Raw genomic sequence first — 12,617 nt, forward strand, 5'->3', positions numbered from 1 at the left:
CACTTTGCATTCGGACCAAAATTTTAGTCAAAATGGTGTGGCTTATAATCGTGGAGGGCAGTGGGAGGACTCTCAGCAGCCCTGCACAGCTGTGTCACCCAGCTCTTACTCTTAGGGAAGTCAGCTTCCAGGTCCTGGCCGGGTTCATCGAGTACATTTGCCATTTTGACAGCCATAGCCAACACATCGTCCCGTGCTGGTCCAAACAGATCACAGTCCTCCAGGAGACCCTCTGCACTCTGGTTACTCACCAGGTCTGAAATGAAAAAGGTGATCATAAGCCAAACCTTCTTGAAAGTCTTTTGTCTGTTTTCCCTGTCATAGCTGGAAAAATGAAGTCAGGGTCCCTCTGCTCAGAGCAGCTCCACAATACTTGAGCTGTCCAGCTTTACCTGCACAGCAAAACATTGGAAGGTTGTTGTCTCCCCAGCCACAACCCCCATCACTGCAATTAGTAGGAATGCAGCCCCCAAGTGAAAAAACTTGCAAAACCAGGGCTGCATGCAGCTACCTCTTCTATCACGGAAGATGCTGTAGGGAAGAATCTGAACAGCCACCCAAATAAACTAAGAGAGCTGCATATGTGCCATAAGACTGGCACCCCCAAAAGTGAGAGTGACAAACGCTGCTCCCTGCTCTTCCCTTCTGGTACCTCCTCAGCAGATGTTGAGGACTTGCTCTTCCCTGCTTCCTTTTCAAAGGCTTTGGGAGAGCCACAATCCTGGCCGGTGTTTTAGCTCCAAGAGCTGGCAAGCCCCCCTTGATCCCAGCTGCTGGACCAGACCAAGCCATGTCAGAACCTACCACACAGGTCTGAGGAGGCTTTGTCCAGTTCCTCAGCCTCTGCAATCATCTCAGCCATTGCCAGGATGTCAGCCTCTAGGGGATTGGAGGGGATCTTCACCTTCAGTTCCTCAATGGTCTCCACAATCTTCTCTGTGCTCTCCAGTGTGGTGGGCAGGAACATTGGCACAGGCACCTGTGGACATCAGCACACCAGGCAGAAAACTGACACTCAGTAGACATAAAAGCAGAGGCAAGAGAAGAGCATGAACAGAGAAGCAGGGAGACTTCAGCAAGTCAGGATCACAACAGGAGGAGAACACAAGCAGGTGAAGCGTGTTGCTTACCGGGACAGGCATGGAGAAAGGCACAGGTACTTTCTGGCAGTACATATGCATAGGCACAGGCACGAAGATCGGGACAGGGATTGGCAACACAACCAGCTGGGGCTTCCAGTCAGCCTCTGACAAGAGCAAAAATACATCAGTGACCTTAATCCCACAGGTTCCTCCACCCAGCTCTGCAGCATGCTGCCATGCCCCCAGCCATCCAGCACCACAGCCCTTCCAGCTACCAGCTTCTAGGACTCAGGGACAGAGCTGGAATAGCAGCAAGTCAAGGCCAGGAACAAGAGAAGCTTGCCTTAGCCAGAAGTACAAATCCTGCTCTTACACAGCCCTGCTAAGAGATCTAGTTGCCTTGCATATGCTGCAGACCATACACACGCCCAAGAGGAACTAGAGTAGAACCTGTTTAGAAGACAGCCCTCAGACAAGCTAATGATCTCCAGACGAACAGGAGCTGTCCCATAAAAGGTAGATCATGCTACAGAGCTCTCTACATCTCTCCTTTTGCTGGTGATGGAAATGGGCTCCCTACCCCCAGTCCTGTCATGTGTGCCCTGCACCTGCAAAGAGACTCCTCAGCACAGTACAAAACACCCAGCCCACTCTGTGCACCATTTCAGGCTGGATTCACAGTCCAGAGCAAGGATGTGCTACTTGCCTTTCCAAAATGCCCCTGTAATCCTACAGTTAAGTCTTGTTTTCCTACCTGTCTGACATCCTTTGGACTTCATTTCAAACTTGCAGGAGACACCCCGGTTCTGCATCAGTGGTTTACACATGGCAGCTTTGTTTTTCCGAGGCGTGGCTGGAACCAGAGGTGGGGCAGGAGGCGGCACAGTTGGAGATGCTTGGGCTGAGGAGGCCTTTGCTGACAGCTGGGGAAATGCAGAAAGCAGGAGGTTAGCATCTACCTAAGGCAAGCACAATTTCTTCCTTACTACAGGTGCAGATGGAATGACTCCCAAAGCACCTCCTGGAGCCTGATAGTCCCCAATACGTGAACACTCCCATGGTCAGGCCGTGATGGAGGACTGCCAAGCTGTTCCTGGCAGGCAGCAACCTGTGTGCTGCCTCTGCTGTGCCAGGAGTCTGGCAATGGTGGCTCCTGTCCCATGGGGTAGAGGGGAACAGTGGGATGGCAACTATACCCAGGCACAGGAAAACACTGCAGAGGAGCCAGAGTGTAAAGATATTCTGGAGTTCATAATTGATTCCTGGGGAACAGTTATTCTTCCTCCTTGCATGAGATACGTTGATGCTGCCTTCCTAGAGTTCTTTTCATCTCCCACTACCCAGACTTCTCAAAATGCATTGGTTGTAGAAGAATGAAATCTCCCTAAGCAATGGCAGAACTGTCCTCTCTTTGGGGACAGTCTGTCTTGCAAACTCCTACCTCCAATGTGTCTTACCATGTTAGTTTCTGCCTTCTGTGAGGATGGGACAGCTGGTTTTGGCTCTGAAGTCTGACCTGTAAGAGAAATCAACAACTCTTAAGTTCAAGAGCTCCTGGGCCAACATGTCCCACTGCTGGGACTGGAGGTGCAAGCAGCCAGAGAGCAGGGACAGGCTCCCCAGAAACTGCTCCTGGCCACTCCAGGAACAGTTAATGTTTCCACAATCTCTAGCCCTAACACCTCAAAAGACACTACAACTCCAAAATTAAGTTATTCCCATTTTGTGCTCCCTTACAGTCCACCCCTTCCCCATCACAGCAAGTCAGGAGAAATCCCAGCCCCTTGTAGAGAGAGGAATCCAGGGCTCTAATCCCAGCTCTGCCTATCGGCTTGCTGTACCGAGCCTTGGCCCCTCCCTGTGCCTCCATATCCCTGCAACAAATATCTTGGCAAAGTGCTTCGAGATCCCTAGGAAGAAGGTGACAGAGCTAGTAGCAGCATTAATGAGAAATCCCAGAAAGCAGAGAGACAGCTTTGCCCCAGCCCTAGGGATGCAGTCCATTCCCCTAAGGAAAGAGAGGATCACCTGCAGGTAAGAGGCGCACGTGGCAGACGCTGGTCTCAGATGGTGACAGGATCACCCTGTCTTGGATGGTAATTCCAGCTCATGTGCTCTGCAGAAAACCAGCACCCACCTCAAAGGCTGGTGAGCTAACAGAGCACCTTAATCCCCATCTCCAGTGATCCCTGGTTGCCCATGTGGCTGGCAAAAAGAATTGCCTTCTACCAGTGGCCATGCATGGAGACCCCTGCAAGGACCGCAGCAGGTCCCAGCACCCAAAGGCAGTGGCGGGTCCATTCACAACTCCTACACACACAGGTCCTTCTGGAAAAACCCAGATTCCTAAAGGTCCAACACGAGGACATTCACACTGTGAAGACTTCCTCTAACCCAAGGAAATGCAGGATAATTCTTGTATAATTTGAGGCCCATCAAGCTCCACTTGCTGACCACCAGAGGGGACAACAGATAAATCCCAGTTGGAGGAAGCTCCCTAGTTTGCAGCCATAGGAACTGCAGCAGTCTCAGGGGCCAAGAACTCACCCTGACAACCCAAAGCGGATGGGCAGCAGGTCCAGGTAGGAAACACCAATAGCCTGAATGAGAAAAGACAAGCTACGGCATATGAGCACAATTTCTGCTGCAGAAGAATCTAAAGCAAACATGATTGCCCCACTGGCCAAAGATTTAGGACTAAAGAAAACAAGATTCTCCTGCTATGTGCTATGTATCCAGGCTTCCAGGAAAGCTGCAGCTTGTTCTTATTCTCATCCCAACACCAAGAGGAGCTGCCAAGGCACAGTTGCCTACTACAACTGTGATTTCTACCCTCTCCAGCTGGACAACCCAGTACAGAGCGCGCTCCTCTTGGAAGCCTTTGGGCACAGTTTTGAAGCAGAAGCTCCTCAATCCCACACTACATGAACTGTTCCAAGTAAGGGAACATCCGCTTGTATGATCAGCTACAAGAACTCTCAGGATCACCAGATTGGTAGCAGCCACTGGATCACAGGAATTTATGGTTTCAGGCAATCACTGGCTATAAGAGAGTAAGCAAGAATAAGCAGCTCTGTCCAAGAAGAGCCTGAAATCCAGGTAGTCTTTTGCAAGCTGGCAACACAGCTGTCAGGTCCACAGGAGACCACACAGAAGCTGGTTCTCCTGAAATCCCCTGCACAGCACAGCTGGGCTAGAAAGCTATGTAAGTGGATCCTGGCTTCAGCATCCTTTCTTTGCAAACTCAACTGTATGCCACAGTCCTGGGACAAGGATGTCCACAGCTAACCCACATCTGCCAGGGCACTGGCGTGCCAGAGCATACAGAGGGCCCAGGGCCACCAGCAGCATCCACTAAGCACAACAGCTGCTGAGGCAGTCTGGAACGCGTGCTCAGCTGAGCACTGACAACCGATGATGAGCTTTTCCTTGACTTCCTTTAGTCCTTACAGGTTGCACAGAGATGCAGGTGTGGCATGCCCCACATACCAAGCAGCAGAGTTGTGGGGGCCTCCAGAGATGTGGTGGAGGAGGCCTGAGACTCTCGCGGTTGTTGGTGGTGGTGAAGGTACTTCTCAGTCTTGTGGTCCATGGCTCCAAGAAGACAACGGCTCAACAGCATGAAACATGCTTCCCTCTGCAGGTAGAGCTTGCCCACTGTGTCACAAAAGCCATGTTACAGATGTCTCAAAAGTGACATGCTTTGACAGCAGAGGACAAATGGAACAGCATGGCTAGGGCTGTGGAATCACTTGGTGACCAGCACATCACGCATCTCTTCCTCCCTTGGGCAGCAGAACAAGCAGAATTCCCATGGGCACCCCTGTGGCAGCAGAAACCAAGAGTTCCTTATCTAGGTCACTCCACTGTGCTGCCACTTGAGCTGTCTCCTCACACAGCCTGTTACAGAGTGTGGCTCTTGGACGGCAGGTTGGGCTTCTCCTAGCTGAGGGAACCTGCTGCTTCTGGCAGAGCAGCTCTGCTTTGCTGCCTAAGCAGCAACAACATCTGGAGTTTCCCCTGTCCTATGATCAGCGCACGACAGTCCGGGGAGGAACCTCAAGAGTCTGGAGATGCAGGATGAGGTCTCATGTGAAGGTCTTTGCCTTGGTTTCCCCTCCTTGGCACACCCTAGCCAGGGTTTTACACATCATGAAATCGCAGGGAGGCTAGCAAAGCCCTGAACCTGTGATGCAGGTATGCGTTGAAGCTTGATGCACTGAAGCAAGTCCCTCCATAAGCTGCAAGCACTTTAACTAGTTCCCCAGGTCACCAGGAGATTGTGGCCTATGAAAGACCAAGCAGAATGAGACTGCAGGTGTTCGAGGGCCAAGTGGTGTCTTGTCACTGTCACTAGGAGCACCTTCCATCCTGAGGGATCCCAAAGCACTTTGCAATCTTCCATAAGGAACTGGCTTGAGTTAACGATAGGAAATGGGGCAACAGGCAGCAAAAATCTCCTCTCCAGCTGGAACTCCATGGATGCAGAATGGGGTTATCTGGGACACGGGGTTGGCAACTCCCCAAAGCTGCGGTGAACTTTGGGTAAGTGGTAGGACTCCAACCTAACATCGCAAGACACAGTGCCTCCAGCAGCTCAGTACTCCCTCAAGACCGTTCTAGGTTCAGCTCTGGCTGAAGGAGAGCCCACCTACAGCATCACCAGCACCACTTCCTGCAGCACCCTTCTTTGTCCTTGAATGTTTCCCATCCAAGCACTGACCTGGCCCAATCCAGATTAGTTTATGAGATCTGAGAAGGTCACAGCTCGGAGGTGGTGTGAGGCTGCAGGTGGATTGTCATGCCAAACCACGCTGTCCCCTAACCCTGTAAATCGAGCTCTCCGCTGGCAACTTGAGGATGTTAAATCCCTGAGTATCCTCGCTAAGAGTGTGAGCTACAGGCAGCACGCTGGCACCGGCTCCTCCCGTCTGGGCCCTGTGTGTCATAGAACCATAGATGTTAGAGATGGAGAAGCCCATTAGGTCCCACTCCGTCCTTTCCCCCCCAGGGGCCAGTGCAGGATTGTTCCCTAGCGTCTCCTCCAGTCCCAGGCAGGCAGCTTCCACCCCCTGCTGTTGAGTCTTCCCTGAGTCTCTCAGACTGAGCTATGCAGGTCCCCTCCCTCCCTCCTACTCACTGTTCAGCAGGCTCTCCGGCCCCTTCTGCGTGTCCAGGTTGGGCTGGTTCTGTTGATTGTAAAATCGCAGCAGACACTGCTGGTTGCAGAAGTGTTTGATTTGCCCCCGCCAGTGGATGGTTTCCAGCAGCTTCCCCTGACGCTTGCAGGCATGGCACCGAGCTGCCTAAAGCCCGCATCAGCAGGAGAGAAACAACGAGTAACTAACCACACCCCCTCCGAGTGTAACACAACTCTCCAGTGAAAGGTGCACATCGCAAGGTGCAGTGAGCTTCCCCACAGCAGTGCCCTGCCAATGCCAGCCAGGGACTCCAGCGGTGCGAACTTCTCACAGCAGCACTGGCCGCGGTTCCAGCACTGTGAGCTTCCTCAGTGCAGTGCTCTGTCTGGCAGGATCAGCTGGGGACTCCAGCTACATGAGCTTCCCCGTAGCAGTGTCCCGTCATTGCCAGGCAGGACTCCAGCAGTGCCAGGTTCTCCGCAGCAGTGCCAGCCAGACTCCAACAGTGCGAACTTCCTCAGTGCAATGCCCACTTATCTGGGTGCTGTGCCCACCACAGCACTTAGCACAAGCTGCCAGTGCCAATACTGACCTTGAAGTACCAGAGCAAGTATTTGCTTTTGCAGTCTTCACTACAGAAGTCCCAGGTGCTGCCCTCCAGCTGCTCGGTGACCGCCCGCTGGCAGGTCTGAGAACAGTAGGTGCAGGTGATGCAGCACAGGCCCAGGTTCTTGGTGAAATCCTGTTTGTAAAGAAGCACACACCCTGCGGAGAAACAATAGGAGTGAAACCTTCCCAGGATGAACTGGGGGCCTCCCTGACCCAAACATGACCAGAATCCAGGTCTGTGGAGACAACAGAGCACACGCAACACACTGTAGGGAACAATCCAGCACTGGCCCCTGGGGCTGGGATAAGATGGGACCTCACGGGGACTTGCCATCTCTCACCTCCATGCTTCTAGGAAGAGTCTGACTCCAACCTCCTGTGTGCAGGAACCCAGCAGGCAGGGCAAGGCCAGGTCAGGCCAGCCCAGACGCAAGAGCGTAGAAGTGCATGATGACAGGAGGAGCGGAGCTGCCACCTGCTGTCTCCCCAGCCCCCAGAGAGAGAAAAGCTGTGAGAAAGCCCTCCCCAAGGACACAATGAACGGTAAAGATCTTGCCCTAGGGCCTGGCTGGACAGCAAGCCATCCCCACAACAGTCCTCCCTTCACTACATGGCAAGGCTCTTGCCCCAGGGCCTGGCTAAGACAATCTCCCCTCTGTTCCTCTCCATGCTCTCTTCTCCTCCCCCAGCATGGGCTGGCATGGGGGCTCTGCTTCTCCCATGCCTTCCCCAAGTACCTTCACTGCAGAAGTTCTTCTCCACTCCAGAGAAACGGATCTTCTCATGCAGCAGCTTCTCCTGCTTGCAGTGTTCACACTGAGACACCACCCCACGCAGCCGCTTGAAATCCTCGCAGCAGTCCTTGCAGCAGAACTGATACACCTTGTCCTGCCAAAGAGACCTCAGCCAGGTCAGCCAGGCTGGCAGGAGGTTCCCACACTTCTCAGGGAAGCAAGAGAAAGACTATGGGCCTGAATCAAGTCCCCAGCTCTCCTGGCACAGGATTTGGCAGGAGTGGTCTCCTCTGCCCTTCTGCTGAACATCAGGAGTGCAGCACTCAGCACAGTCTCCAGGCACATCTCAGCAGCTAAGGCATTCAGAGGACTGGCACAGGAAGAGCTCTGTTTAGAGCAGGGAGAGGATGTACCCCAGAGGTTCTCAGCAGTGTAGGCCTCCACCCCAACATCCCCCTGGGGGAAGTCCTCACCTGCCAGTCTAGGATCTCCGGTTTCCCGCTGAACAGATTGTGACAGTAATGGCAGTTGAGGTGGATCCCCCCTTCCGGGCTGGTGCGCTGCAGGAGACAGAGACAGCTCATGGGGGGAGAGCACCTGGAGGGCAGCAGGCACCTGACTCACACTGCCACCACTGCCGCTGATTCTTGAGAGCAATTTCACTTTGCTTCCAGTGTGCTGGGTCCAGCTCTTCCCAGGAAGGCAAGTTTTCAAGCTGCCACACTGCTGGTTTTGAAAACTTACATAATGAGAGCTCTGCTACCTCTTTTGAGGATTTTTCTGAAAGTTCTTGATGCACAGGTGCCTGATTTCTATTTTCAAGATAATGCAACTTAAGAATTCAAGCAGCCTCTCATCCCATTTTCTGCTAGATTAATCAGCATTTGGTGTCCTGTCCACAATGCATTTAGCATTTGGTGTCTTATCCACAAGGCTGTATTTATTAATAAAATCATTCCTGGTTTTATTTCTGATAACCTCAGATAAGACACTGCAAGTACCTCAGTACAAGCGTTTTTCAAGCCCAAAATTGATTTTTTTTTTTTTCAGAATACTTCCAACTTTTCTTCAGCATTGAAAATGAAGTGGACATTGGAGAACATCCTTCCTATATGTGCATCATTCTAGGTAGCTCTTCTGCTCCCTGGCCATCAAATGTTAACTCTATATTCACCTGCTTGTACTTGCAATAAATTAACCCTTCCCTGTGTGGCTGTAAACTGAGATGCTCATAGTTTAAACTGAATAGTTTATCTGCTGTAATTCCACGGCCTTTTCAAACTCCTTACTTTCCCAGGATCTTGCACTGAAACTGTGTTTAAGCACACATTAGAAGGAATCAGCCTTGTCAATGAATCCAATTGCTTTGTTTTCTGTGACTACCCTGAATGCAGCATGGGCTAACACTTCACCAGTTTTTGTTTCATCTGCTAAATTTCATCATGCTTACTTTGACTTTATTGCCAAATGATCGATGAAGATGTAGAAGTCTTTGGGCTTAACACTGATCCCCAAGAAGCCATCTTGAAACACTCTCTTCAGTGTTTTTGTCTTGACAAGTGTGTTCTGACACGTGCCAGCAAGACAGTTACTAATCCAGGCGATGAAGGAGTTTACTCATGTTTACAATGCTGATTTTATAAGGTGATAACTCAAGTTAGGTGAATTAATGAAGTCCCAGTTGGGAAAAGGGGGTAAGTTCCAACCATTTCTAAAATGGGTAGAAAGGAAGACCCTGGAAACAACTGAGCTGTGGAGTACCTGCAAAGATCATGGAGCAGATCCTTCTGAAAGCTGTCCTGAGGCACACGGAGGACAGGAAGTACCATCACAGCCAGCACAGTTCCACCAAAGGCAAGTCCTGCCTGACCAACCTACTTGTCTTCCTCAATGGAGTGACTACATCAGTGAAGAAGCAAAGAGCTGTGGGTGTCATCTCTCTGGACTTCTGTAAAGCCTTTTGCACAGTTCCCCACAACACCCTTCTCTCTAAACTGGAGAAGGATGATTTGATGGCTGGACTGTTTAGTGGATGAGGAATTTGGTTGGATGGTTGCATCCAGAAAGCAATGGCCAAAGGTTCAATGTCCAGATGGAGATCAGTGACAAGTGGTGAATCTCAGGGCCTGTACTGGGACCAGGACACAGTGGATTGACAGCACCCTCAGCAAGTTTGCAGATGACACCAAGCTGAGTTGTTCAGTTGAAATGCCTGAGGGACAGAGTGACATCCAGAGGGACCTGGACAAGCTCAAGCAGTGGCCCATGGGAATCCTATGAGGTTCAACAAGGCCAAGTACAAGGTGCTGCACCCGGGGCAGGGCAAGCCCAGTACTGATCCAGGATGGGGGATGAACAGATGGAGAGCAGCCCTGCAGAGAAACACTTGGGGATGTGGGGGAAGAGAGGCTGGACACGACCCAGCCATGTGCAATCACAGCCCAGAAAGTCAAGTGTGTCCTGGGCTGCAGCAAAGCCCTGTGGGCAGCAGGGGAGGGAGGGGATTCTGTCCCTCTGCTCCACTCTGGTCAGACCCCACCTGCAGTGCTGCCTCCAGCTCTGGGGTCCCCAGGACAGGAAGGACATGGAGCTGTTGGAGCGAGTCCAGAGGAGGTCATGAAGATGACCAGAGGGTTGGAATAGTTCTCCTATCAAGAAAGGCTGAGAGTTGGGATTATTCAGCTAGGAGAAGGCTCTGGGGAGACCTTATTGTGGCCTTTCAATACTTAAAAGGGGCTTATAAGAAAGATGGAGACACACATTTTAGGAAAGCCTGTTGCAATAGGAAAAGGGGTTACAGTTTTAATCTAAAAGAGAGCACATTGAGATCAGCTATAAAGAAGTTTTTTTACAATGAGGATGGTGAAACACAGGCACAGATTAAGTGCCCTAAGCCAGGAAATATTCAATGTCAGATTGTACAGGGCTCTGAGCAACCTGATCTTGTTGAAGATGTTCCTGCTTACTGCAGGGGAGGTTGGCCTAGATGACATCTAAAGGTCCCTTTCAAACCAAACTGATCTATGATTCTAGTCTTATGAAGTCTACAATGCTAAAAGCTCTATAGCTACACTACTCACATTTTTTGTGACCTCAGTGAAGGATTACATCAAAGATTTATACAAAAACCCAAATAAACAAACAAAAAGAAATAAAAATAAATGCACCAAAAAAAACCCAACCAACCAAATTCCTTCCTCCCCCCAAATAAAACAAGAAACCCCAAACAAACCAAATCTCAAAATTAAATGCTGCAACTGCCAGTAACTAACTCTTACCTCCAGATTCTCTACATTTTCTCAGTTGCCCAAGACTTGTCCTGGCATTAGTTTCTCATGTCTTCCTGGCTGTCACTTTCTTTGGCAACTGTACAAAACTAATATTCTTGAAGTTGCCTATTAATACCATAGACATCTCACATATGCTCAAACTTAATATCAGACGACTAAAAATCACCAGTCAAGCCTTTGAGGATTATTAAACAAGAGGTATCTAGGCCTGCTAGTAGTAAATTTTTAGACATCACATGCTGGAAGACTTATTTTTCTCAGTGACACCTGGCTGAGAGGGCAGCTCTGCCTCTTTTCACCCAGCATCAGATGCACACTTGTGCTTTGCTGGCTTACTTGTGCATTTGTTTGTGCTCTCATAAGGCCACTCCATCTCAAACCACTGATGCAGCACAGCTCTGCACTGGCCTCCTACTGGGCATAATCTGATAGACAGGAATGAATTATAGCTCACCTTATCCCAATGGAGGATGTGGGAGATAGGGCCAAGACTGGGATTTGAGCAATTACAGTCACTGCAACTCTGTGCTCCAGAAGAGACTTTCTTAGAAACACTCCCTGAGGAGCTCGAGGAAGGTGGAGCCTCTGCTTAGTGTGAAAGGAGGCATGAGCTTCACAGCCCAGCACAGCATGAAGGATATTTCAGTACCTGGAATTTGGTCCAGCAGCTGGGGCTGCAGAACTGGTACACAACCCGGTCTGTCTTGTTGTAATAGCAGGGTTCAGATAAACTCTTCCTGCAGAAGCTGCAGGGTCTAGGGGGACCTGAGGAAACAGATAGGAATTGGTGAGGGCAGCAGCACAAGATGTGGGACTGGATTCTGAGAATGGCATGCAAACTACTCACTCATCCTCAGTCTGTCAAGCTATTATCAAAAAGCAAGGTACAAGAACACCAGGACACTAAGAGCACCAGATTCTGCTAGGAGAAAAATGTTAAATAGATGGAGAGTAGAGAGATTCAAGGAAGTGACCCTGGCTCTGTAGGAATTTGGACAAAACTTGTCCCATTTCTGGACACCCCAGTACTCCATGTAATGGAAAGGGAAATGCCAGCACAATCCAGCATTGCAACTGCTACCTGCATTCTCAAGAACAGCAATGTACACTACCCTCTGTATTACGATGTCTACATGCTGCAAGGGCTCCTCCCTCTGTACTTCCATTTGTCTCACTGGATGCTTTTCTCCAGGCTTTTTACCTTCTTTTCAGTCCCATCCACAAGCAATAAACAATACTAAGGAAGGAACTAAGAGTGGAAAAGTGATGATTCCCTCTACACAGGTGCTCTTACCAACTAAGCCTGACTGCTTCACTTTGTGGGAGGTAGTGCAGCAAATAGAGCAGAACAGGCCCATCTTGCCACTGCGATCCACGTTGGGCAGCATGTCAAAGTTCTTGCACAGCGTCTTGCACCACATGCAGGGGTAGACCCGAGTGTTCTTCTGCAAACACAGAGCAGAACAGAGCTTCCAGGAGACCATTACAGGTAGCAACATCCAGCTACCACATCCCACTCCACTGCTGTACCCACTACAGGACTGCTCTCCTGCACTGACCACCTGATGCCAGGGACAGGCTCACAGTCTCCAGATTCAGGTGGTAATAGCAAAAAAAGCTGTCTTTGGCATTTCAACTCCTCATTTCAAGGGTAGCCTGGCAGGAATACAGAATATGGCAATCCCTTCCAAGACAGTTAAGTGAAGACTGCTCAGATGACAGAGGACATGTCTAGCCCAGCTTTAAGGAGACATCCAGAAG

General features: G+C 50.4%; 1 protein-coding gene across 6 annotated transcripts in view; it reads right to left on the reverse strand.

Annotated features, from left to right (window-relative positions):
• The window catches only part of ZMYM3 (zinc finger MYM-type containing 3), a 33,303-nt gene that overhangs the window by 6,159 nt on the left and 14,527 nt on the right, over window positions 1–12,617 (reverse strand). For 5 of the 6 annotated variants that reach the window (XM_033072535.2, XM_033072536.2, XM_033072538.2 and 2 more), the window contains 11 exons: window positions 12,151–12,301; window positions 11,506–11,621; window positions 8,040–8,126; window positions 7,570–7,720; window positions 6,816–6,988; window positions 6,223–6,388; window positions 2,540–2,598; window positions 1,837–2,005; window positions 1,131–1,246; window positions 805–979; window positions 110–256 (listed from right to left, as the gene is read on the reverse strand). In XM_033072535.2, the coding sequence (XP_032928426.1) occupies window positions 110–256; window positions 805–979; window positions 1,131–1,246; window positions 1,837–2,005; window positions 2,540–2,598; window positions 6,223–6,388; window positions 6,816–6,988; window positions 7,570–7,720; window positions 8,040–8,126; window positions 11,506–11,621; window positions 12,151–12,301 (1,510 nt within the window). The remainder of the gene's footprint in view (window positions 1–109; window positions 257–804; window positions 980–1,130; window positions 1,247–1,836; window positions 2,006–2,539; window positions 2,599–6,222; window positions 6,389–6,815; window positions 6,989–7,569; window positions 7,721–8,039; window positions 8,127–11,505; window positions 11,622–12,150; window positions 12,302–12,617) is intronic. The other variant, XM_033072541.2, reaches the window with a different exon arrangement.

Source organism: Catharus ustulatus, chromosome 14, assembly GCF_009819885.2.
Source record: "Catharus ustulatus isolate bCatUst1 chromosome 14, bCatUst1.pri.v2, whole genome shotgun sequence".
NCBI lineage: Eukaryota > Metazoa > Chordata > Aves > Passeriformes > Turdidae > Catharus > Catharus ustulatus.